General features: G+C 38.1%; 2 protein-coding genes across 5 annotated transcripts in view; one reads left to right on the top strand and one right to left on the bottom strand.

Annotated features, from left to right (window-relative positions):
- Nucleotides 1–976: 976 nt before the first annotated feature.
- On the top strand, nt 977–10,687 carry star2 (steroidogenic acute regulatory protein 2). Its single transcript, XM_044178087.1, has 8 exons — nt 977–1,035; nt 4,992–5,131; nt 5,259–5,366; nt 5,450–5,586; nt 5,760–5,918; nt 6,277–6,461; nt 7,907–8,000; nt 10,220–10,687. The coding sequence occupies exons 2-8, from the start codon at nt 5,068–5,070 to the stop codon at nt 10,322–10,324; spliced, it is 852 nt and encodes a 283-aa protein (XP_044034022.1). The 5' UTR covers nt 977–1,035; nt 4,992–5,067; the 3' UTR covers nt 10,325–10,687.
- Nucleotides 10,688–10,818: 131 nt separating this feature from the next.
- LOC122867369 (A disintegrin and metalloproteinase with thrombospondin motifs 14) overlaps nt 10,819–26,256 on the bottom strand; it is a 49,477-nt gene continuing 34,039 nt past the window's right edge. For 2 of the 4 annotated variants that reach the window (XM_044178083.1, XM_044178084.1), the window contains exons 8-22: nt 23,861–24,004; nt 23,547–23,679; nt 22,943–23,056; nt 22,620–22,768; nt 21,205–21,377; nt 20,893–21,026; nt 19,997–20,120; nt 19,635–19,715; nt 17,283–17,446; nt 17,039–17,204; nt 16,230–16,362; nt 15,820–16,045; nt 14,298–14,427; nt 13,425–13,532; nt 10,819–13,300 (exon numbers count right to left, since the gene is read on the bottom strand). In XM_044178083.1, coding sequence (XP_044034018.1) covers nt 12,735–13,300; nt 13,425–13,532; nt 14,298–14,427; nt 15,820–16,045; nt 16,230–16,362; nt 17,039–17,204; nt 17,283–17,446; nt 19,635–19,715; nt 19,997–20,120; nt 20,893–21,026; nt 21,205–21,377; nt 22,620–22,768; nt 22,943–23,056; nt 23,547–23,679; nt 23,861–24,004 — 2,545 coding nt within the window. In that variant the 3' untranslated portion in view covers nt 10,819–12,734. The remainder of the gene's footprint in view (nt 13,301–13,424; nt 13,533–14,297; nt 14,428–15,819; nt 16,046–16,229; nt 16,363–17,038; nt 17,205–17,282; nt 17,447–19,634; nt 19,716–19,996; nt 20,121–20,892; nt 21,027–21,204; nt 21,378–22,619; nt 22,769–22,942; nt 23,057–23,546; nt 23,680–23,860; nt 24,005–26,256) is intronic. The other 2 variants (XM_044178085.1, XM_044178086.1) reach the window with 1 other exon arrangement.

Below are 26,256 nucleotides of genomic sequence, written 5' to 3'. Positions count from 1 at the left end.
ATGATCTTTGATGTGAAATTCAGTTAACTGTTTTTAAAAAAGGGTCCCCCCCTAAGGACATTATTGCTGTCATTAAGAAAATCACTTAACCAAAGATGAATTTATGTGTTGACTTAGCTGCTAATTATATGTGCACAAAAACAGCTCACAACTAGAGAAACACAGAAAAAGGTCAAATTGAGCGTCTTCTTCCAAGCTGTCAGTAAACTGAAGGCAAACTGCAGTCTGGCTCCCAGCATTCATTCTCACTTCTTTTATATACGTATATCAACCGGTATGCACACGGATGGATTACTGAGCAGGCATACCGTGTTTAAGGGTCCCCTGGGCTAGAGCCTCTGTTGTCTTAAGTGACTGTTAACATTTCTTGTTGGAAAGTCAGTCAAAAGACGCAAGATGCAAATTGACTACAAAGAGACACAAAACAACCAGAGAAACGCAAAAAGAGATGCAAAACAACCACAAAGAAACGTAAAACGACTGCAAACAGACGCAAAATGGCCACAAAGAAATGTAAAATGACTGTAAAGACACAAAACAACCACAAGGAGACGCAAAATGACCACAAAAAGTCGTAGAGCTGCAAACCGACTACAAAAAGACACAAAAAGACACAAAACGACTACAAAAAGACCACAAAGTGACACAAAACTACTACAGAGAGTCACAAAACAACCACAAAGAGGATAAAAATGACCACAAAGAGACACAAAATGACTACAGAGACTCACAATCCATCCATGAATATGCACCCTTCATTCTGAGTCATCACATGGGCAACAAATGCTTTATCACGTGTGTATTTTGTGCAACATATGATACCTGTGAAAATACCTGCATTTTCCTGCAATCAAATACATTTCCTGAAATACTTGTTATTGTTACCAAAAAAAAAAAAGACTAAAAGTCAACTCTCTGTTGCTAAAATGATTGGTTTGTCCATTCTGGGCTACTGTAGAAACATGGTGGTGCAACATGGCGACTTCCGTAGAAGGGGACCCGCTCCCTCTGCAGATAAAAACAGCTTATTCCAAGGTAATGAAAACACAACTATTCTTATTTTCAGGTGATTATACACTAATGAAAACATACTTTTATATATGTATATATCTTAACTTCCAATAGCTCCTCCTAAATGTTACATACTGGACCTCAATGCTATTTGCTATTGCTTACTGAATTAAACTTTATGCAAATCTTATTTTCTTGACTTTTCTATTGCTTTTCTTAGTCTGGCACTTTATTCATTTCCTGGAATTTATTCTGTTGTTTTATTCTTAGTGTGTTATATAAACCACTTAGAACCACCAATAACTGAACTGCACTACAAAAACATTGCCTTGCCTTGAGCACAAAATGGATTTGTCTGGAAGAAAAATATACAGTATGTCTGAAATCACAAGACGTATCGTTCATTGGGGCTGAATTTACAGAATTGTGACAGTTGGTGAAGCTTTGAAGTCATGTGACACTTGACCAGCACTTAATGGACAAAGTGCATATTAATGACACTTGACCTGCATTTCTTGGATGAAACACACTTTGGAGACAGAATTTTGTGCTCAAAATGCACAAATTGTAATGAAGGCCTATTAGAGAAATAATTAGCACGTTAATGTGCTTATTGGCTTCAGAGGCCATAGACACCTCCTTGCTATCCGCAAACAAGTCCTTGCTATGCCTCTTCCCTGGTGGCTTGACCGCAGTTTGAGGTCAGCTGGCCTGGTCAGCAGGTGAAGTTCAGCATTCACGTCATGAATCCTTCTCACAAGGACACCTGTTGGCTGCGGGCGATAAGAGGCAGCTGTTTCCTGGTGCTCTATCAGCAACGCTTCTGCAAGGCAGCATTGAGAAGAGAGGGTGGCACTGAGCCCTCTACCAAATATTTTATACACACACACACACACACACACACACACACACACACACACACACAAACACAGAGACCTCACTAATATACCTTATATCATATGAGGAGAGAGAGGTGGAGCCCCTCCAAAGTGAGAGGGTGGAGTTGAAAGTAGATCCGTTTATTTTTTCCACATTCCAAAGATGTACAAGTCAGGTGGATGGAAGATTCTTAGTTTACCCTGAAAAGGGAGTCAGTTTAGAGATGGGTGAATGAATGAATTACTGAAATTAAATTAAAACATAAGCCATAGTAACTGGAATCATAATCCACACAGACCTGGTATACAGCCACTACCATGAAATCAATACATACAAAATAATGAATGAATTACATTATAAACTTGTATTGTGTCTAGGTGTCATAATTCACATAGATATGGTAAGTAGCCAGATTAAAGCGCAGAGGAATGAATGAATGATTACTCTGTCAAGAGATTTAATTAACTGAAAGGATAATTATTGTGTCTAGAGATCAAAGATCAAAAATATGGTAGCCAGCCACTACCATGGAAATTAGTACAGAAACAAAGGAATGAGTGAATTAATGAATAACTGAATTTAATTAAAATGAGTTATAAACCTGTATTGTGTCTATCAGTCATAATTCACAAAGATAACTAGCCATAATGAAAAGGAGTCAGTGTAGAAGAATGAATGAATAAAATTCAATTAGCAGATAAACCATGATTGTGTGTAGGGAAAACAAACATGGTAACAAACAATTTAGAGGTGGGTGAATGATTTGAATTAAATAAAATTAAAAACCTATGTTGCATTGCGATGTGTTTTTGGATCATGCTTAACATAGACATTGTAACTAACCTTTATTCTGAAAAGGAGTCTGTTCAGTGATGGATGAATGAACAAACAAACACATTGATGCAAAACGTGAATTTATTAAATCAAATTAAATGATAAACCTTTGTGTCCAGGGTCATTATTAGACAGACATGGTAACTAGCCAAAATATTTACCCGGATCTCTCTGAGCCACTCATGCATATGATGCTAGCCTAACATACCTGGTTGGCCCAGGGGGAGAAAACATAAGGCTATAAGTATAATGAATCCTGGGAATTCACTCCACAGAAGGACATGCAGCCCCTTCCCCTGACTACTTATATCCTCTGGGTCAAATGTATGCAGGCACACGTGTGCAAGTGGTGCAGCCTGCATGACATTTATGCTCTCAGTCTACAACCCTTCTGTCAGTGGATTACCATTTGGCCTACTTGGTGTGCAGAGATATCCTTTGCTCATGGGTTGAGCAGAACCCATCATGTCATATAAACCCCATAATGATCTTCATGTGTCATCATAGTACAGTGTATTATAATTCAGTCTGTCAGTGCAAATATTGGTACATTTGCATCTTTTCACATTATCCACAGCTGGCTTATCAGTGTGACAGTTGTCCTTACAAAGTGGCTCTAATCTTGGCTGTCTTTCAGGATCAGTGTTCAGGGCTCTCACCAAAATGAACGGAAGTTTCTTCAGATTCCCTCCGGCCTCTTGAGACCTACAACCTCTCAAGCATCCTTTAGCAGTGGTTCCTGCCCATAAGTGCAAAGGGCTTGAAGTAAAAAGTGTCACCTCAATTGCATCAGCCAGCTGAATACAATCTGTATAATTTTAGCATTTTGACCATAATGATTTCCTCTGCTTTCCTTTTTGCCTGACTGTGTGCTTTTACAAAGGCCAGGAGATGTCATGGAGGGGAGAAAAAAACTAATCCGTGGACATGATTTAGTAATTCATGCTCTCTAATTAATAATTTGTGCTCTTGATTTAGCATCACCTTCACGTGTACCCGTTTCACTCTTATCATGAATCTCTTGGTTTTTATACAGTTTTGTTTTGAAGGTGTACTGAGAGATTAGAATCAACTTTATTATCATTGCAGACAGTAAGTACTAGTACAACAAAATGCAGTTTAGCATCTAACCAGATAGTGCTTACAGTCAGTGGTGGAGAAGGTCTTCAGATACTTTACTTGAGTAAAAGTAACAATACCACAGTTACCAACACCCTGTGTTTTAAAAGCAAAAGTACTCACTATGCAAAATGGCCCCTTTCAGAGTGTTAAATTGTGGAGCCTTCAGCATCCTGAAAGCTTATATATTTCATTTATCATATGCACACAAGATAATAATTTGTACACACGTTATTATCGTGTGCAATACAATAAAACATTTTTTTTTCAAAACTTCAGGGGCTCTCTTGTCAGATTACAACTTTATCATTCTTATAAGTACATGATGACCTCACATAAATCCCAGCATAGCTTTGCACAACTCCAGCCTAAGTATGTCTAAGCAGCAACACACTGAAAACACCTGTGAGGGTATGTGGGGCCTTTAATCTATGACAAAGCATTATATTTAATAAGTTGATCATATGTTATGTATGTAAAATCAAAGTAACTATAGCATTTAAATGAATGTAGTGAAGTAAAAAGTACAATATTTCCCTCTGAGATGTAGTGGGGTAGAAGTAATAAGTAATATATTTTCAAATAATGGTGTATAATAATGGTCAAATAATTTTCAGTAATGGTGGCTTGTTTATTTCTGCCCTCAACCGGGATTCATCTATAAAATATGCATGCTTCTAACATCACAAAAGTTATTTTGACTTTAATAGTTTTTGTCATTCATTCAACACATTTTTGACAAATTTTCATACTATTTGATATATAAACATGTTTGGATGACAGAAAAAAAATTGTAATTAAAGTAATCGTGTGATGATGCATTCCTAGTTACAAAGTATCATGCATCACTTTACTTGAGGCGTTTCAGAAAGTAAGTGTCATTATGCGCATTTACAAGAATTATATACTATATTGATCTTTATAGCATTCTGTTCTCAAGTAGCTAATCATTAGCTACTTCATATAGTCCTTTATTCAGAGCAATTCAGAAACTAGATAATTATTACTCATTAGATATAAAAATCACAGAGCTCTTACTGTTAGATTTTCCTCTCTGCCTTGCTGTGTTTTAGTTAATAAAACTGTTGTGTGTCCTTCAGAACAGAATTTAGAACAGATCCTATCTTCTTCTCTGGCTCTTATCTCAGTGGAGCGTCCTTCACAAGTCATATAAGACCAGAGACACACTCTCTTACTTTGCTGTCACTGCCGAAGACAGACAATATGCTGCCGGCTGTTGTGAAGCTCTGTTGTGGAATCTCATACCCACATCTGAGGAGTATGGCAGGTAAACACTCTTATTAATCTGAGGAAGGGGGTTTCTCTTTATTCCTTTTCATGCAAATGCTGCATTCTGGGTAAGAGTACTGAGCTTGTATTTTTCTGTTGCATATCTTAACTGTTCAATCATGCAGGACTTCAACGCACAGCTGTGGCAGTGATAGGCCAGGAGATCACACACCTGCAGACATGGGGACAGATCCAACATCACATGAGAACACATGCTGGATTAAAATATAATGGTAAAATATATAAATCTGTTGGTTTCATAACATTTTTTAGTTAGTGTGGTTGTCGAAAGATTACTAAGAAGAATCTTTTGCAGAGCCCAAACCTGAAGATGTAACGCCTGTGCCTTTGAAAGAAGATCAGCTGTTCTATGTACAACAAGGCCAAGAAGCAATGAGGAAGGCTCTCAGTATGTTGGAAGACAAACAAGGATGGAAGGTTGAGATCACAGAGGTAACTTCTGACTGATTTAAGTGCCATCCTGACTTGATTGATTAAAGCCATGAAACTTCTCCAAAGTTAATTTGTCTCCAATTTCCATGCTCTGAAATAAGCTGAACCTAAATAACCATTGTGTTTATTGTGATCATACTGAATATGTCTGCTTGTTTGTTGGTCCTTTTCAGAGCAACGGGGATGTGATCTGTAGCAAAGTGATGCCGGGGGCCAGGAAGGTCTTCAGGCTGGAGACGGTCCTGGAGGCCAGCGTGGACGAGCTCTACAACATCCTGTTTGTCAGAGTGGAGGAGATGCACCAGTGGAACCCGAGCATACAACATATCAATGTGAGCTGCTGACCTTTCACAACTCACCTGAGGCTGCTGTTGATCGGCTTTGTCATCACCTGTCAAACTACCCATAAAAATACCTTGTGTTGCACATATTTAAGCAGCCTGGGTTTAGAGGATTTCTCTATTTTTTCCAAACTATATTTCAGTTAAAACTTTTTTACTTTATGAAGATCTAGTTGTCTGCACATTTCTGTTTATAGCCTTAATTCATTGAAGTCATGCTATTTGTTTGCAATAAGAAATGGATTCTCACATTGCTAGACCTTTCATTACATATTAAATTGCAGGTCAGTGCTGCAGTCCACATAATATTTTGCAAACTACATTTGATTTTTGTGCTCTTGTGTTGCAGGTTCTGAAACATGTTGGACCCGAAACGATTGTCACTCACGAGGTTTCAGCCGAGACAGCAGGAAATCTGATTGGCCAAAGGGATTTCCTGAGTGTCAGACACAGTTGCAAAGAAAAGTCCAGCGTTTATCTTGGAGGAGCAGCGATTCACCTAGAGTCCTTCCCACCTCAGTCAGGCTTTGTGAGGTAGAATCATGTGCAGATCAGGCACTGTTTCAACTAGGCATTAATCACCATGTGTTAAACTATATTCAACTGCTTCATTAAACTTTCTCTCATAATATAGCTACAGCGTCTGAGTAGAGTAATCTCAGTTCTCCAGGCAGTAAGATGTCAGAACAAAATGGAAAAACATGTTTGACTCTACAGAAAAACCAATCCAGTGGAGTGTTGTGATTTGTGACATTGTGACATTGTAATTTGTTCTGTGGTAACGTGTTCAGCACTGGCTAATCAGTGGCCTTAAATGTCTGCAGTCATATCTCATGTGTGAGATAAAAGCATTTGGCCAAGTAAATGTTCCAAATTTCTGCAGTTTTTAAACAAGACTAAGAGTCTACAGCCATGCTTGCAGTTCTGTGAGGCGCTAGATAAGGAAATGTTGAGGGATCACCAAGGTCATTAGAATTCATCCTTAGGGGGATTGAATGTCTGTACCAAATTTCATGACAATTTAATTTATTTAATGTCATGTTTAAATTTAACTACAATTCATTCATAATTTAATTTTTAAATCCTTTTCATACACCTATGTATTGTTTAATGTTTTATTTAATTTTATCTTTTAATTTAATTAATTCAATTGAATAGTTTGAATTGAATTTGATTTAGTTTAATTTATCTGAGTTCATTTATTTCAATTTAAGTTGAGGTAATTAAATTGATTTGATTTAATTTAATTATTTTAGTTAAATTAATTAAATTAAATTTATTTGACTTAATTCTATGTATTTGAGTTAACTTAATTCAGTTGATTTATTTTAAGTATTTGATTTAGTGTAATTTAATCCTATTAATTTAATGTAATTGCATTTATTTTTAGTTTATTTAATCAAATTCAATTCAGTTATTTTAACTAAATTAAATTAAATTATTTTATTTGAATGAAATTCAATGTAATTAATTTGTAATTTATTTATTTGATTTAATATAATTTAATGTCATTCATTTAATTTAATTGATTAAATGTAATCTAATTTAATTCAATTTATTAAATTTAATGTAATTCAATTAACTTCATTTATTTTAATTCAGTGTATTTGATAATTTATTTGTTGATTATATTTTGTATGTGATGAATCAATTATGAATTTGCAAAGTAACTAGTAACTAACTTGAGTAAAAAGTACAATGTTTGCCTCTGAAATGTAGTGGTCAAAATTTAACTTAAGTACAGTACTTCGGTAAGTTACTTTCCACCACTGCCCAAGAGCAGTCATGCTGCTAGCAATGATGTATATGACATTAGGGCCTAGTAAATCTGAATAAATTTCTATACATTGATAAACACAAGAAAGATGAGAGCAGTTTGTGAATGTTCTAGTTTAGAAATAAAAAATACATAATGGCCGAGCACATAATCCATAATAAACCTTGGCTGAAAATGAATACGTTTATTTGCATGTTTACAGAGCCGAGGATGGACCAACCTGCATCATCATTCAGGCTCTGGACGAGGATACAAGAAAAAGCCGCTTCACATGGCTTCTTAATATGGACGTAAAGGTAAATTCATATTATTATTCGTATTTTCCATTTTGTGAATGATAATAGGAAAAGCATCTTCAGACTCCAATGTGTGAAATGTTCATTTATTGCATTTAAATAAATAAATGTAAATGAATATAGCACAGATGGGAGTGTGCACGTGCTTTTCCTCTTACGTCTAAGCTCCAGCACTTCTGCCAGGCTTTTATCTGTTGAGCAGTGAGCTTCTTATATTGGTAATTTTCTCAACAACTCAAAAACAAAATAATACCACATACAATCCATGTATGTGAGTAAATTAATAATGCTTAAATGATGTGCAGGTTTCAGTCAGGGGACAAGGATTGTGGAGTTATCACTGTAGAAATGCCTGTGGATCTGCTCTTTAAGATGTTCTTGGTAAATATAGAGGGCATTGTTCACATTCTCCCAGGATTAACAGCACAGAACCCAGCACACACAAATCACTGTGATATGGAATACACAATTATGAGATAAGGAGTATCTACAGAAAAAAGAAGGAGGAGGCTGGGGGTGGTGTAGGGAGTAAACAGCATAATCAATCAGTAGCAGCATGGCAAGTGAGGAATGTGGAGCTAGATGTAACTGGTATTAAGTGGATTCACATGACTTACAGGAGATGGCCTAGTTAAAGTTCCCCTCCAGACACGTTGTAAAGTATGTAAAAATACTCTGCCATGATTAATATTTTGTTTAACATGGTTATCCCACATAAAAAGCAAAAATAAAATCAAAACTCTGAAAAGGGGCTGGAAGCACATCTACTCTTTCTCCCTCGTTGTAAAATTCTGGATGTATGAATGCCCCACCCACCACCGCTTAGGTTAGGTTGACCAGTGCCGGTGAGAGTATGGATGTGGGTGAGAGACATACATCCATGGTGAGAGAGCGGTGCGGTACATCCAAAAACTGCCCGCTCTACCATATTTGCTGTATTCGCTAACTTAGTGCAAACTCTCGCTCTCTGTACTGACAACTCCGCTCTGTGCTGGAGGTTTCAGGTTACTTTGCCGGTGGCTTTCAAATTTGTGACGTCCCAAATCTAGCTAGCCCAGAGTCCATTTGACAGATTTAGGAAAGTGTACAGACATCTCCCCCTTCAGTAGAGGAAGAGGTGAAAACACTTCTCTAGTGACAAACTTTGCACAGATACAAGTCAGTAAAGTCAAGTTCCTGCCTTTTTGGGGGACTTAAACATTAGAAAAGCACATTTTAAGAGGAGGGGTACTTTAAAGCTTCATTTGACAGGAAACTGCATAGAAATTGTGCATGATGAGTACAGTATATGGGTAAATATGTATGTATAAATATAGTATACTCTTACTGATGTATTATCATAAATGCTAAGTGGAGTATAGCTTTTATTTTTCTACTCTAGCCTGTGAAAACACGTGTATAATGTCTTCTGTGGCTCTGGAGGGAGCTCTCCAAAATTTGAAAAAACTAACCCTGATTATGTCATAGTGATGTCATCAGGGTTATCTCAGCTTGGGCTTGAGACTTTATATTTTTACCAGAAAGTCTGCATTACAAACTGGAGGTGTGGAATTTTAAGTGGGATCTTAGTAGGCAGGGAGGTTCTAATGAAAGACACTATCAAGTTGCAATGTAGGATCCAGCGTATTTTAAATGAGGCACTAAAATTCAGGATATCTCTGCCTCTGCTGCTTCGATTTTGACCATTTTAAAATCTGTCTCTTTTGAGTCCCCTATAGTTATGGAAGTGAATACAAAATTAAACTTAATCCACTTAGTCCACTTACTTAGCTTTTTCTGGTGCTGTCAACTGCAGCTCACAGTCCTCCTCAGCTGATGGAGTTTGCTCAGGTGTCAAACTAACAACAATGAGTGACAACTAAGCAAACTCCATTCGCTGACCATTAGATGTGGTTGAAAGCTTGGGAAAATACTAGTAAGTGGAGCTTCAGTTAATATTGTTTTGTGAAACTACCATTTTTCTTACTGAAATATTTTTTTTTTACTTCATTTTCATCTGTTTTGTTTGTAGTACTGCATTATTATCATTTTAAAATGTGGATTATGAAAATGAAAATAATACTAATGCTAATGCTAATTTGCTGAAGACTTACATGCATATTTTCATACAGTGAACCATATTTGCATATGAACAGAACATATTTATTGTTAAGTAGCAGGCTAGCTAGCTGATACCAAAATAAAATTCAGGTGTTTAACAAACATAATGTTGTTCTCAGGGCTGGCTGCCAAAGTCCATTGTCAATCAAGCTTTGCCCCGAGCACAGTTGGATTTTACCAGACATCTCCGCAGACGTCTCACAGCGAGCGCCACTCTAGGCTGACTGTGTGACACCCACACCGCAGTGGCACTCTGTCATCAATCACAGGAGAAGACTGGGAGACAAAGGTACGGTGACAGCCTGGTTGCTCGACAGAACGCTGCCCTTTCAGCGAGAGCAGCTGAGCTGCCTGGAGGAGACGCTCAGCTCCAACACTCTGCATAGAAGAGCTGGCAGAGACCAGTATCAGCAACTAAGTGCCAGCCTGGCAGAAGGAAGCTGGTTTATAATAGGAATTAATGTCAGTGTGCCACTCAGACCTCATTAAGATTTCCTGATTAGGACTCATCGCTTGTTTGTTGACACATGACTAACTGCATAGTCTGAGTCCCTGCATACAATATGACAGGACAAAATAAATAAAGTGCTTGAATTTTCATCCATTACACTCTAAACATATTTTGAATACCACATTAATAGCCAAGTAAGAAACATCTCAAAGCTACATATAACAACTGTAAATGGAGGTTAAATGGAGGAATGTGAAATAACAAGAATTTCTGTTCTTTCAAATGTGTTTTACTTTGTTCACCATATCACTTAAAAATTCAATAAATATTAACATTTAAAGCTTTCATTCACATACGTATATACAAGAACTATACAATAAACATAATGATGTTATGAACTGCATTGCAGGAATGGTGTAACAGTATGACCAACCACAGTCTGTAGACTTACATCATCGCCTATATTTTCAAATTGCAACATACTTTCCGTTCTAATCCTGGTTGTCAATTTCTTTTCATCACTTAAAATTTACACTATATACATTATTATCTGAAAAACATCAGTTTCAAAAAATAACATGAGTTTTTTCCTAAATTTTTTTGACTGACTTCCACAAAGGCAGACAGAGGGCATGCTACAGTGGGATTGGCTTACAAACAGTCATGATTTTTTACCAGTGAGGATAATCACCAGTACGATGGATTTGGGAACGGACAACAAAAAAAGAGCACCGGGGACAGAGAGGCCAGGAAGCTCCCTGCCAGAAGTGATGACTATAGAGTGTGCCACTGAAATTATTATAGACTTAACAGATGTTTTATTATAATCAGTAAGATACATTTTACCTATCTTACCTTACACTATAATGAATAGATTGATTACATTTACATTTGAATGATAAATAAACAAATCTAAGTAAAAAGATAAAAAGTAAAAATTATCAATAAAAAGACAATTTTTACATTTTGGGAAATATGCTTATTTGCTTTTTTTTTTGCTGAGAATTAGATGATAAGATTAATACCACTCTCATGTCTGTATTGTAAACATGAAGCTGGAGTTAGGAAGCAATTAGCTTAGCTAAGCATAAAGACTGGAAACAAGGGGAAATAGCTGACCTGTCTCTGTCCAAAGTGAAGGAATACGTCTATCGACACCTAAAAGTTGTTAACAAAAAAAACCCTAAACATTTTGGTTTTAGGAGCAATAGCTATTTCTTGGTGACGACAAGACTCCAGGAAGTCACTGCACCCAACTGTTCCTCAAGAAATAGTTACAGCACATAACTCCCTAAAACCAAAAACTGTTTTTAAATATGTTTGTATATAGATTAAACAAACAAGATACAACATGCTATAATTAGTGAGCTTTAGAGGCGCTGGTAAGTGCATTTTTTTTACTTTGAACAGAGCCATGCTAACTGTTTCTGCCTGTTTCCAGTCTGTATGCTAAGCTAACAGCCTCCTGGCTCTAGCTTCATATTTGCACAGAGATATGAGAGTGGCATCGATCTTCGCAAGGAAGCGAATAAGATTATTTGCTATTCTATTTTAAAATTCTATTAATTCTTAAAACAGAATAAGAAATTAAAATTATGAATCCGCAAATTTACTTTGCATTATTCAGTGCATCATTCAAATTTAATAGATATTTTTTTAATTTAGCAACATATTAATTGATTATAAGTGAACACTGGCAGGGTCTATAATTATTATGGTGGCACACTCTAGTCTCCATAGCTGACACATGCACCTCCAAAACCATGGCCTTTGACCTCTCCTCACATGTTCACAATACAAGTTCAATAGTAGTTCTAATGCACTTGAAAAAACAGGCTTACACAACTGTACACAGATAAAAACATGAATGTAGCAATGCAGTCATCACATTTTGAACACGTCTTGTAGTCGTTTCAGTTTACAGCACCTGACAACTTTTTTTTCTTCCGTTTCATATTTGAAGCACAGAGGGCAGAGCCACACTGCACACAGATCACTCTGGAGTTTTGATGAGGTAACCATCACTGGTCTGGTCTAAGTTCACTGGCATGAAAAAAAAAAATCTTTGTAAAAAAGAAAGAAAATATCTGCAGCAAGTCTGCGAGTCTATCAGATGCTGCATTGGATGAGCTGATGTATGAGACCGTCTCACTGAGCAGCACGTTCACAACATCGCTCACTGTTCATTTCTGAGCTGACAGGGTTCTGTGACTCGAGTCCCTCTCGGATCCTAAATTGTCCCTTCTTGACCTGGCAGCGACTGGGCCTAAAGTGCTGTTTGGACTGTGCTCTTTAGAGGCACCTCCACTGGAGTCTGCTGTGGGCCGTGCCGGCCCTGGAGGTAGAAGAGGCCCCGGGTGTGAGTCTCCCTTCCCAGCTGTGAGGAAGGAGTCGCTGGTGGGACCCTGGGGCAGAGCAGCACCCGTGGATGGCGAGGCTTCGGCAGTGGCCGTGGTGGTCGGCACCAGGGCAGTGGAGCGAAGCCGTCTGCTGATGGCTTTAGTGGTTTGAGGCGGGTTCTGGGTCGTAGTGGGTAGAGGAGTCTTGGGTGATGCAGGGTGAGAAGAAGCGGAGGTCTCAGGTTCAAATGAGGCCACTGGGGTGTTTTGGAAGTCAGGAGCATATGTGGCAAGGCTTTCTTTCTTGTTGCAAGACTCACAACAAAGCTTATTATATCCAGGGATGGAACAATAACGGGCAAGAACCTCCATTTGACAGAAAATCGATTTATCCCCCAGACACGGTTCATCTAGTAATAACAGGAGAGAGGACATCATTAAGCGCAAGATTTGAACCAAAAAACTCTTCTACTGTAGATGTTTATGTTTAGATCAATGTGACTGATTTCTGAAACAAATTACATATTGACTTACTTGAAGAGATTTTGTGGACAGGGTTTTCAGGAGCCCTTTGGTGTACAGCTTCGTCTTTTATTGTAGCGTTTTCCATTGTTTCAATGGCAAGAGACGACACTGGCTGTCCTGGAGTGGAGGACAAAATTAGGCTAAAAAATATTCCTAAATAAAACGTTAAACAGCAACCACGAGACCCAAGAAAAGCTCTTGACAACCTCTTTCTACTGTAAGAAAACACAGCCGTGTTGTTAGAAACCTGTAATAAAGCTTGTTGCTATTTACAGAACGCAGGGCACAACCTGGACTTCTTCATGTTTTTGACAAAAAAAACCCACTCCATTTTCCACTCACTGACTATGCAGGGAAACAGAAAAAATTGGTGGCTTCCACCTCTTTGAAGAGAAAGCAACATGAGACAAGCTGCAGAAGGGCATCAGTGCAGAGGTTTTGACACAGAAGGTGAAATATCTTTCAGTTCAGACAGTTTCCTTTAGGTGTTCAGACGGTTCTTTGTCCTTTGATTTATTATACAAACAGAAAAATGTATTCAATATTTGTGTAAATGGCAAGTCGGGGTGATGAGAAAGGTTTTGGCCTACAATTTGGGCCTGTTACGCCAATTTGACAGAACTGACGTAAGTAAGGTGATTGTTTCATTGTGGACTTGTGTTAAATTTGTAATTCTAACTGTTGGTACCTGCTCAATTCTGAGAAAAACATTATATAATATGTGAAGTATTCTTATTGGCCTTGCTTAAATCATACTGCCAGAGGGTTATGACGAAATGTGCATGATGGCACTAGGCAGTTTTTCTAACAGTATCTAAGACAGGCAGCAGAACTGGTAAATTGGTGAATATTGTTCCCTAATTACATGTATGTGGATCTCACCTGGACAAGAACTGAGTTTGCAAATGAGGACTGTTTCCGGCTTCTCGCCCTCACATTCTCCGATGGTGTTGTCGCTGGCCTTGCAAACCACCTGCCTTTGCTGAATCCCTTCACCACAAGTCACCGAACACTGCCACACCACCAACACACACACACACACACACACACACACATATACATAAAAATAAACATGTTAAAGCTATAGGAAACTTATTAACTTATATATTTATTAAGTCACTGCTCTTGACAACCACGGTGAGGATCTACCACATACAACAATTTAATCTTGACACATGCATCCAAACTGTTCATTTGTGTTTGAGAATTTAGATTGCCATGTCATCTTTACGACAGCATATGTCAACTAAACAACGGCCCCGTGGCCCCGTGAGCAGAGTCAGGTTGGCCCTCAAAGTGACTTTATTACGACAACAGTCCTTTTGTTTAATTCATGTTTATGTCAGATTTGATGTTATGCTAGAATATGCACACCCATTCAAATAAAGTGTTACCATCCTTCTATATTTTTATGACTTAGTATATACAGTACTTGGCATAAGTATTCACTTAAAAGGACCTGGATTATTTTTTATAAGAAACAGATCAGTTTAAATTGATATTCACTCTGACTTTTGTACCCAAATGTCCCTATGCAAAAAGGGATATTCTGTTTTTTAAAATTCAAAATAAATGCCTGCTAATTCTTCAGTTTATTTCTTGTTTTCAATAATACACAACATTCACAAAGATAATTATCCCTTCATGTACCAAGGTAAATCAACATAACATTTAAAGGTGTTACTTTACCACTCTTGTACGAAGTTAGTACTGAATTTAAGATCAGGATTTGGTTGCACCAGCTATTCGTAAATCCATCACTTAGTCTTAGTTCTTAGTAGGTACTAGCAAGTTTCAAACGACTAACTGAGCTGTAACATGACTACCAAAAACAACAGTTTTAGGGAGGCAAGAGATATATTAAACTAAGTGCCAGTCCTATGTAAATGTAAATGTGAGTATGACTTTGCTGTAATCACATATGAATACATGGAGAAATCTGTGTGTTTCAATGTTAGTAGTATTCATGTAGCTAAGAGTGCGAGGGAAATAGCTGATTAATGCTAAGCTAACCTGACCATCGTTATTGTGACATGTGATGTAAAGTTTTCCCAGTTTACATCATTATAAAACAGAATTTAAACCAAGTGTCAGTTCAGATATGTCGATCATACCTCATTTACTCCTCAATCTAAATTAGTCATATACTGTATATTAGCAAGATAACATTAGCATTAGGTCTGTAAGTTAGCTAGTACAGTTAGCTACGCAACAGTTACGCAGGACTTAGTAGGTGTAAATATTTAGTAACTAATGGCTGCGTAAGAATTAGTGTGTGGTGCAATTGGCTTTAATTCAGTGATGCTTAAATCTCCACTCAGTAAACACTTACGTTACAACTAGGCTAAGTTTGATCTTAAGAACAGCTGATGTAGCTGGCTGTCCTCCAGACCTCCTCACTCACCTGAGACCACGCCCCTGTCCTCCACTGGGCAGGGCATGTGGTATGGTTACAGGCTCTCCTGGTCTCCGGACGATCCTCGGTGCAGTGTTTGCTGTGGACGGGCCTGTTGGTGCCATTGTGGAGCTCCTGCATGCACTGCACCACCCTGGTGTGGTAACCGAGCTTCCCGCAGGTCTTACTGCAGGGACTCCACTCTTCCACCACCCACCTGTCAGCACAGCAGGCTCTGTGTTTCCATGTCACGTCAATTTCATTATTTTTCTCCGCTAGTCAAGAATAGCACGTATATTCCCTCTAAATTAGTATAAATCATATCAGGGTGGACATATGGAGATTAAGTCATTATTACTTTTAATGCTTCACTAGTTATTGAAATATAAATGTACCATCTATAGTTAGAGGTCACTTACGTGGGCTGGCTGCATTCTTGGACATTGCAGCGTTTGCGGATGGGTTTGGGCTTTTTGCTGGTTTCACAAAAGTTACGATGAACCAAACGGCTGTCACTCTTCCTCCTGCATCCATATTTTGTGTACTGTATGCCTGAAGGATGGAAAAGTGTACATACTTATTCTTCCAGCAAGGTCATACAGATATATAAGAATAGTTAAATATACAAATCTGAAATCCAAATGTTTTTAACACACACACACACACACACACACACACACACATATATATAGATATAGATATATCGCGTTGCGCTCTCCATACTCTACAATAGGGCTACAACTAATGATTGTTTTATTGATTAATCTCTTTATTATTCAATTCATCGTTTCATTGTTTAGTTTATAATACGTAAGAAAATTGTAAAAAAAAAAAACAAACAAAAAAAACATTTCAAGTTCCTAGAGTTCAAAGGGATTTTAATTTGGGTTTTTAAATAAAAATAAATAAATAAATCCAAAAATCTGAAGACATTTTGATTTATAACAACTAAAAACAGAGAAAAGAAGCAAATGTTCACACATCATTTGGCATAAATGATTATCAAAACTGCTGTCAATCCATTTTCTATGAATCGACTAAGATTAATTGACCAATCATTTCAAGCATTCACATTGCCAGTCAGTCAGTAATTTTTTAACTGTAGACCAACAACTGCATGGTGAAAGTGAACTTCACAAACACCAGACGAGATTCATCTTTGCTGTTGCATGAACACACATCAAGCTACGACTTGTAGCTTTAATTGCTTATTTATACACTCACTGACCTCCCCCGCAAGGTTTGGAGCACTGAGACCAGCTCTTCAGTGCCCACTCATAGGTGTCAAGTTCAGCCAGAAGAACATTGTTGTTGGTAATAAGCGGTAATAGGTCCTCATGTATGATATACTTATATGTCAAGCTGATCTTTGCGTCTTCTTCCTGGGGAATGATCTGCAACGAGGTGAAGAAAGTTTATTAGAAAAACAGTGACAAAAGCAAAGTCAAAAGTGATGATTCAGTTCCACTCACCAGCACTACAATGCCTTCATGCAGAGGACCAGCTGTTTTCAGGGTCTCCTTCTCACCATCGATGGAATACTCCCACTGTAAACCATTTTCGATGAAGGTCTTTGATTCAGAGTCTTCACTTTTTGCATTCAGTATGAAGTTTCCAGTAACTTGATTCTTCACAGCTGTCAGTGATGAGGAAAAAAGTTTTTTATGCATGTATGGGGGAAAAGAGTGTGTGCACATCATGTAGTTTTTAGTTTCATTCATTAAAAATCTTAAAAATTGAACAGAAATTCGGGTTCAACCCTCCCATGTCAAACAACTCCGAGATTTTCCTTTAAGCAGGGAATGTGTCAGTATGTATTTTCAGATGTTTGGTGTTGTGGTTAGCCAATAGTCATTTCTCCAAGTTGTGTGTCATCTCTTCTTCCCATGAGGTAATAAAAGCCAGAGAGAAAAGGAGAGGAGAAAAGAGGAGAGGGAGGGTTTGGCTGAATGCCACAGTGAGCCTGACTTACTCACGGCAGTCGCACAGAGAGCTACTGTAAGCTGAAAAATACGAGTCTGTCACTCTGTCTCACACCTGAAGACATTTTAGAGCTCCGGTCTCATTATTTCTGACACACTGCTTTTGCTCTGCATACAGATATACACATCGTGTTCCACCTACTCAGCTACATTCAGCTCAAATTGAAAGCCATTAGCAGCTTAAATGAGAAAACAACATCTGCTGTGTGAGAAATAAAATAGACTTCAGCTTCTCCAGAAAACAATTGATTATTTTTGTCTTTCTAGTGTTCCTTGTTAAAAAAAGGTTCTCACATTGATGATTTATGTTTGACAATTAAGCGAATGGAATATAAGACACAGCACACCATGCTAATTGATTTCTCTTTCAGCTTCAGGGACAAATAATTGTGAATTCTTCGCTTCACAACTACAGCATGAGAAGTGTCAGGTTCAGATGAAAAACACAGGCGATGACTGACTTTTTCTCAACAGAAACCTTTCCTTGCACTAATCTGGATAGAAGGGTGATTTTGAAAACATTTCTGCGTAAAACAGAAAAAGCTGTGTAACATCACACACCACAGGGGGAATCCCTTCTGGCTACACGTACCGTATGTTAATTATCAATATACATAAAAAAGCATCTAGTGTGGTTTTACTTTAATGTGTTCACCCTGTGGTTGTCTGTACAGAAGTCAAGGAAAATGTGAATTTGATGACATTTATTTTGAGATTTTACCTTATTATTTATGTGATGGCTCTGCAGAATTGCATCTACTAATTAACTAATTTTCATGTTTAGCTGCATGTTCACCAGCTGCTTTTTGTATTTGTATAATTACATTTTGTTATTATATTTATCCATACATGTTTGTAGGTAATTGTGGTTAATGTGTTAAGTCTTTATTTACTCCTGCACAACTGAGAGAAAGATTTCATCCATAAATTTTGGTGGAGTGTGGGACAAGTCATTGTTGCAGGTGTTCAGATCTCACAGCACACCAGATCTCTAGAAGTTATTCGTCATTTCTGGATCACATAAGAGACTTGTGTATGTAAACATAAATGCCACCTGTTCATGACTCGTTGCATGTTTTGTTTCATTCACAAAAATGTTACCCAAGAGTGAAAAGATTTTCACACCACAGAGATTGAAGTCCTGCTGTCAGAAATCAGCGGAAAACAGAATAGTTTTATTTGGGGCCCCAATTAGAAAATAGTAATAGTACAGCTGCCAACGATGTGAGTAGCACCGCACTGTGACAGAAATAAAGAAGGAAACGTACAGTTAAATACTAAAAAATATGCCACAATGCCCATCACACTGATATAGTGTACATAAATTTGCAATACTTTTCTTACTTTATTTTTAGTTTATTGATTTTGGTAACATATTTAAACTCTAAATTCAAATTATGGTATAAAATTTCTTTAAATCAAATAAGTGTTTTCTAATTAATTAAGTACGATAAAATTGTTTTCTTAAATCACTCGTTCATGCCACTTTAGAACGAATCTGTTTGTATCAGTGGTCCCTGCATGAGGCTCATAATTTTTTTAAAACAAAACCTGGACAATTGAAAGCTGTTTGTATTTTTGTGTGTGTTTTGGTTGAACTGACACGTTATTCTTTAATGAGTAAAGAAGTTGAACTTGGTGACCCCATTGACCAGTCAGTGAAATTATACAGCTAGTCTTACAAGGTAAATAACCCAGCAACTACAGTCATGTGACATGGTTATATATACACACACACACACACACACACACAGACAATTATATTCACAAACCAATTCTGTAACTTAGCACCAATAGTATCGCGTATTTCCACCGTTGGAAAAGCATGTGAGACACACTCACCAATTATATGAGGAGAGGTCTCGTTCTCTTCGATAACAATGTGGCGGGCTCCTATTGGAATGTCGAACATTTTCAGCATTCCTAACAAGACAAAGAGACACAGCATGGTACAGCTGGGAGCCTTAAACAGCGGGAACGTAATCTGGGCGGTAACAGCAGCCAATTATTTCCAAATCAAGGCAGAAAGTTCTGTGCTTTGTTTGATGATACTGTGGGATACGGTCTGTGGTCAAACATAGAAGACTGGGAATGTTTAAGGCCTCTGGATGATTGATTTTGAGCTTAAATGATGACAGCATGTCATATAACGACTCATCTGAAGCTGATTTTAGCACCGGCATCTCCACATAGTTGATAATTACCGTTCTTTTTGGGCGTCTTGGTGAGCGTCAGCTTCACGGTGCGACAGTGGGAGTTGTCCCCCTCACACACTCCACATTTGTCCTCTTGTTTGTAAGAGCCAACCTCCTTGTCGCAGCCTACATGCTGTGAGGTGGAAGAAAAAATCAAATCAGTGCGATGCTGCGCCTGACTTTTATACAGACTGAGATTACTCCACTGGGAAAATTATGCCATGGGAAAACGTTGCACACATCTGGTTCGGAGCCTGATGATGATGCTGCATATTGGAAACACACCCAGACATAACAAGAATGTAGCCAAAACACTGAGCAGCTGGCCTGCAACAAGAAATGCCTCAACTTTATGTCCAAGGTGAATATTGAGACAAAATAATGTGTTTGTGTTAGAGCAGAGTGCAGAGGTGTGCAGTATTTCCTTCACAATCATTTACAGTCATCAAATATCTGTGTAACTCCTTCTAAGGGCACTATTTCCGTCAGCAAAATACACTCTAGTAAAGGTCAAGGCACTATGGGGAAATGGCATTTCCAAACTCAGCTCCTTGTCAGGGGATATTTATTATTACATATTTCTCTTGGCTGCACAAGGATGCTGACCTCTGGCGTAAAACTTAAAAATGACTGCAAAAGGCGACACCATGTGTTTAGTGCAATGAGATTCTGTCTTCTGTTATGAAGTAGCGCTATATAAATAAATTGAATTGAATTGAATTGAATTGTGACAACATTTTGACATGTTTTTTGGTCATTGACATTTACAAAATGAAAGAAAATCTGCAGAGAGATATATGATATTAAAATTAAAATTAAAATTATTTTTCAAGTAGAATATTTAAAATCTTATAATGTGCCGAGGTTTCTGTTTGTGAGTGCACATAGTTTTAGTTGTGACATACCAGACACTCTCCGCGAGCGCACACGCTGAAGGGGTCTGAGTAGCTGCAGCGGGTCCCATCATGCATCACCTGGTTCATGAACACCACCTCTCCTGTTTCCTTTGACTTACAGCTCAGCTCACACTTACGGGCCTCTGAAAACACAAAAACACACACACCCACACACACCTTGTTTCCTCCAAGTATCATCAGAATCTGATAAAGACATCAGCCTCCTGCAAATATCATCTGTCCACTTGTTGCTTTGCAAGAAACGTTTAAGCTAACCTCTGAAAGAGAGAGCGAACTTTGCTTCGCTCTTTACAGACTTACCATCTGGGTGCTCATACGGTAGCCAGGTGTGCTTGATGTTTTTGTGGTATTTGTTGCTCCTCTGGATGCACTGCTGAGCACGGAAGTCCTCGTAAGAGCCAGCACACTCCTCTGTGTTGCACATCTGGTAGTCAAAAGCAGAGCCAGGGCAATCTCGACCACCGTAGGCAGGCCTGATCAATGACAAAAACAAAATAATGCCCTTAAAGATGTTTTCCATCATGATATTCCCAAATATCCAAAGGTTGTCCTTCTAGGTATGATTCCAGAAAGTTCCGAAGGAAAGGCTTAAACCCATTTTTTAACAAATCCTACTTGTGGCCATCATTAAGTGTATTACAATTATATGGTCGAAACATGATCCTCTCTCATACAAAATATGGATTTACAAAGTATGGGAACTTTATTAGATGGAACAAATACTATGTGGACTAAAGTTCTAAAATCCCAATGTATTAAGAGGTGGAATCCTATAGTAACCCTTTCAATACAATACGGGTGTCAAAATAAAACAAACAAAAAAAGAAAATTGTAAAAACACTGGCATTTCAGTGGCAATGTAAGCTTTAACACCCCCAAATGAGCCAAAATATGCCACTCTCTTAATCCCCATCACATCATCTGTCCAGACTAGATGGAACATTTCACTTAGGAGCTCTCAGTTGGAGGCTTTTATTGTGAAGGTTTTCTCTGCCACAGGTTTGAGCAGCTGATTTCACAGGTGTGGAGTTACTTAAATAATTACTTAACTTACACAGTAGACCTTTTTCACATTAGACATTTTGACTTGTCACAGTAGAAAAAGCACAGGTGTAAATAATCAAATTAAAGATGACTCACCCCTAGAATAATGAATTCTCCATTTCTGACTACAGTGCATCAATGTTTCTATTGCACAATAGAAACACATGCTTAATGTGACCATACCTTCAAGCAAGTCAAAGTGTCTGCTGTGACGAAGGCCTATTAAACAAGCCTGGTGCCTGCAGATCGTGGTGGATTGAGGAACCCATACTGAATGAAAACAACTTTGTTTTTTAAATTTATCCTCATTAATAGTTAAAAAAGGCACCACTTCCTCTGTGGTATTATAATTTTCTTTTTCGCAGTCCATCATAGATCAGAATTCTGAAGGGTCTAAAACTGAGATAAATAAATTAAATTAAGAAAAATGTCCTCAGGTAAAACTTCAAAGTATATAAACAGTAACAAAATGGCAGAGATACATATAGTAGCTTACACTCCTGAACACTTTCAAGTCAAGTTTTTGTTAAAGCAAACTTAACTGTCCCTGCTATCCAGCTCTGCATTCACACTCTTACAGTATGTCATCATCTGTTGGATGAACACACTGATCATATAAACTATGTGAAAAAGTAGCTGATTTTGTTTCAGTGTGTTCTCACAGCACTCACGGAGGGTTGTTGCACTGTCTGTTGCGGGAGCGAACTCCACCTCCACACGTTCTGGAGCAAGAGCCAAACTTTGACCAGGAGCCCCAACTCCCATCGTGGCCCTGAGGCTGCTGGCTGGATCTCCAGATGCAATGGCCCTTGAAGCACCACTAAACATATGAAAAACACAGGGGAAAAGACAGCGCTAAAAGAAAGGTCAAAAAGTCCAGAGTAATGACATTTGAACCCATTTCAGGATTTTTTCTCTCTATCTTCAGAGAACGCCACTTTGCAATTATTGCACAAAGAAAACAATTAGAATTCAAAGCTGATTCATTTCCCACCTTTCCTGGGGCACACTCAGTTCCATCCACCGGAGGACCTTTTTTGGTTTTACAAAAGTACTGGTTGTCGGGGTGACTGCACCACAATTGCTTGCAAGGGTCGTAGGTTCGAAACTAAATAAGGAAACAGCAATTTTGAGCTTCAGTTATTCTTTTTGGAAATGTAGACGAGTAGACAAACTCATTCATTCAGCTTTTTTATGCTGCAGGAGGAAAATCCACCCTCACTGTACATCAATATCACACTCAGCTAAATTTCAGATGAGGCACGTGATTGAACTTTTAAAATTCCCATGAACGCTACATTCTTGACTTTCTATAAGTAATGTGCCATGGTGTCTCTCAACAGAGCCTTTACGTATTATTTTATATGTATTTATTTTATTATCTTGTATGTGTTAGTATGTGTTTATATATTCTGTATTTGAACTGTATTATCATATTACTGTATTGTTATCTCTTGTAATCCATTAACAGCTTTTCTGGCCATATAATAAATGTCTGTCTATGTGAGGGGACCTCAGGATTCCTGCTGATTCAAGGGGATAATTAAATAACTCAAATCAATAAATCAACAGGAGATTTACAGGTGCGAAGGACTTACAGCGGTGCACATTTTGTAACCAACACCAAAATCAAAGCGGCACTGCTCATCCATTGAATAATTTATTCCAGGGAGCTCAGGAAGCTTGGGCCACTTGTGTTCAAAGGGATCATCCAGCAGGCAGTCATAGGAGCTGAGAAAAGATGAGAATAATGGAGTCATATATGAGAAGAACTGAAGAACAGACCAGATAAGGAGAAAGTTCTAAAAAAAAAAATCATTAACATATTGAGCTGCTGCACACTGTGCAGCATTAAACCAATATGTAGCCAAGAGAAAATGAGAAATCATGGGCTGAGCGAAACAGAGCATACTGGATGTATCGACTGAGCTCTTGCTTGCTGCAACGTGACCAGTGATAGCGGTGGAAAGCTGCTTGGACAAGTGGAGCCATGATGCTGCCCATGCTGGTCTCATCAGCGCAACGATTTCCCTGGCCGTCATGCTCCATGCCTAGCCTGATGGGGAAAAAAAGATTTATTGAACAGGAGGTGCACGAAATGATGACCAGCAAAGTCACAGAAATCTAATCTTACTTCTTCGCTGTCGTTAAGTCAAAATACAAAACATATGAGAGAGCTAGGATAGGCTAAGTATAGGAGAAATAAGGGCCTCAATACTTACTGAGTACTGATCAAAATGTGTTCAGAGAACAAAATATCTAAAACTGTCAAGTATTGAAAGTTGGCCTCAATGCTTAGTCAGATTCTTAGTGTAGTTAACCTATTCTTTGATCAGATATCTCCTGATTTACTTGCATTGAGAAGTTGGCTATATTTTGCTAAATGAAAAACAGAGGTGAAAAGTGCCCACATATCTAACAGTTAAAATAATCCAAACTACCCCAGATGTTTTATTTTACAAACACACCTTTAGGCTCTATGCGATGATGATTTTCATAGCAAAATATTAACTTATTCTTTCCAGGGGTGGGAAGATAGGCACCTAAAGTATAGATATTGCGATAATAAGTCTTGTCTATCACTTTTTTTTGTTTCCCTACTGCTGTTTTGTACATGGGTGCAGCGATCACCTCCTTAGTGCATAGAATTCACACAAGAACAATTTGTTGTTTACCATCTAAGTCCTGTGTTGTGTTTTAACATGTGTGTGATTAAGTCATTAACAGAGAATTGTAAAAAAGAAATGCTTAATGTTTGGCAAATCATTTTATGGGAGAGAACAAGTATTCAGAGGTAACCTAATAATGATGCATCTACCTCATAAACACATGGCTCTCTACATGATAGCACATAAGTTCCTTTTGATATAAAATGCATCAGTATTGGTATCTGTATCGTTTGACATTTTGGGAAATACACTTACTTACTTTCTTGCTGAGAGTTAGAAGATAAGATTAATACTACTCACATGTCCATGTGCTTATTATGAAGCTACCACCAGCAGCCGGCTAACTCAGCTTAGCATTAAGAATGGAAGGACGAAACAGTTAGCCTGGCTCTGTTCAAATTTAACACATTTGCCTACTAACACCTCTAAAGCTCACTATTAACACATTGTATCTCGTTTGTTTAGTCTGTACAAAAACCAAAGAGTAAAAAAGTAAATTCGCTGTTTTATGGATGGTTATGTACCAGACTATTTCTTGGCCGGAACCACTTACTTCCCGGAGTCTTTGCTGGTTACCTGGCAACTGGTCCTTGGCAAGAAATAGTTGGGCACGTAGCCCTCTGTAAAACAGCGACTTGTTGTTTTTACACTTCAATTTTTGTATGGATTAAACAAGCGAGATACAACGAGTTGATTATTGAGCTTTAGAGGTGCTGGAAGTGAAGATCTGTGGGAGAAAACAAACCAAGAGAAAGCAGACGCCTAGATGAGGAAAAAGAAGTGGGGTTGGATTGGACACATCCTACGGAGGCCCAAAACCAATGTAACCAGATAGGCTCTAACATTGAACTCACAAGGGAAGAGAAAACTAGGGAGACCCAGAAACAGCTGGAGGAGGTCAATAGACACAGGGCAAAGGAACTAAAGTACACTTGGATGGAGCTGGAGCGGGCAGCCCAGGTGACCTGTGCTTCATTAGGAGAAAAAGGATTTTTAAGTCAAGAGGTGCTAGAGGGTGGATTTTGTTACCTTTGGACAGGACCAGGCTAGCTGTTTCCTGTTTCCAGTCTTTGTGCTAAGCTAAGTTAGCCGGCTGCTGGTGGTAGCTTCATATTTAGCATACAGACATAAGTGTGGTTTCAATCTTCTCTTCTAACTCACCAAAAGAAAGGAAATAAGTGTTTTCCCAAAAAGTAAAACTATTCCTTTAAACATCAGCACTTTGACAGACTGAGACCAGTCAAGTGGTGAGCTGTGAAAATAGAGAGCAGCCAAACATGACAGACATTATGGCTAAAAGGTTGGATAGATGACATTAGAGGAGAGCGTAGGTGGATATCATGGATAAAGGAGAACCAGTACCATATGCACTCTGTTGTGCCAGGAAAATTTCATGGGAGCTGTATTTTTTTAATGCTAACAAATTCAGCTTGTTTAACTTTAAAATCACGAAGGGCTCTAAGACTTTACCATACGAATAGCAAACCCCAGGAACACCTTTCAGACAGACTGATGAAATTAACTTCCAATGAGAGATTATACTGCGTTACAGATGGATCAAGACGGGGGCAGGATTTTGGGTCACTTTTGTGTTAATGGCATCTGTCATTTCTTTGTACTGAAATAGAGAGCCCACATC

The sequence above is a fragment of the Siniperca chuatsi genome, linkage group LG20 (genome assembly GCF_020085105.1).
Source record: "Siniperca chuatsi isolate FFG_IHB_CAS linkage group LG20, ASM2008510v1, whole genome shotgun sequence".
NCBI classification, from domain to species: domain Eukaryota; kingdom Metazoa; phylum Chordata; class Actinopteri; order Centrarchiformes; family Sinipercidae; genus Siniperca; species Siniperca chuatsi.
The sequence above is the reverse complement of the archived record's forward strand: the minus strand, read 5'-3'. Positions and strand labels throughout refer to the sequence as shown.

Bases quoted from the DNA above. Each gene is read 5' to 3' on its own strand.
- star2 (XM_044178087.1), top strand. From the start codon at position 5,068: ATGCTGCCGGCTGTTGTGAAGCTCTGTTGTGGAATCTCATACCCACAT. The intron at 5,367-5,449 runs GTAAAATATATA...AATCTTTTGCAG, and splicing joins TGCTGGATTAAAATATAATG to AGCCCAAACCTGAAGATGTA. The intron at 5,919-6,276 runs GTGAGCTGCTGA...CTTGTGTTGCAG, and splicing joins CGAGCATACAACATATCAAT to GTTCTGAAACATGTTGGACC.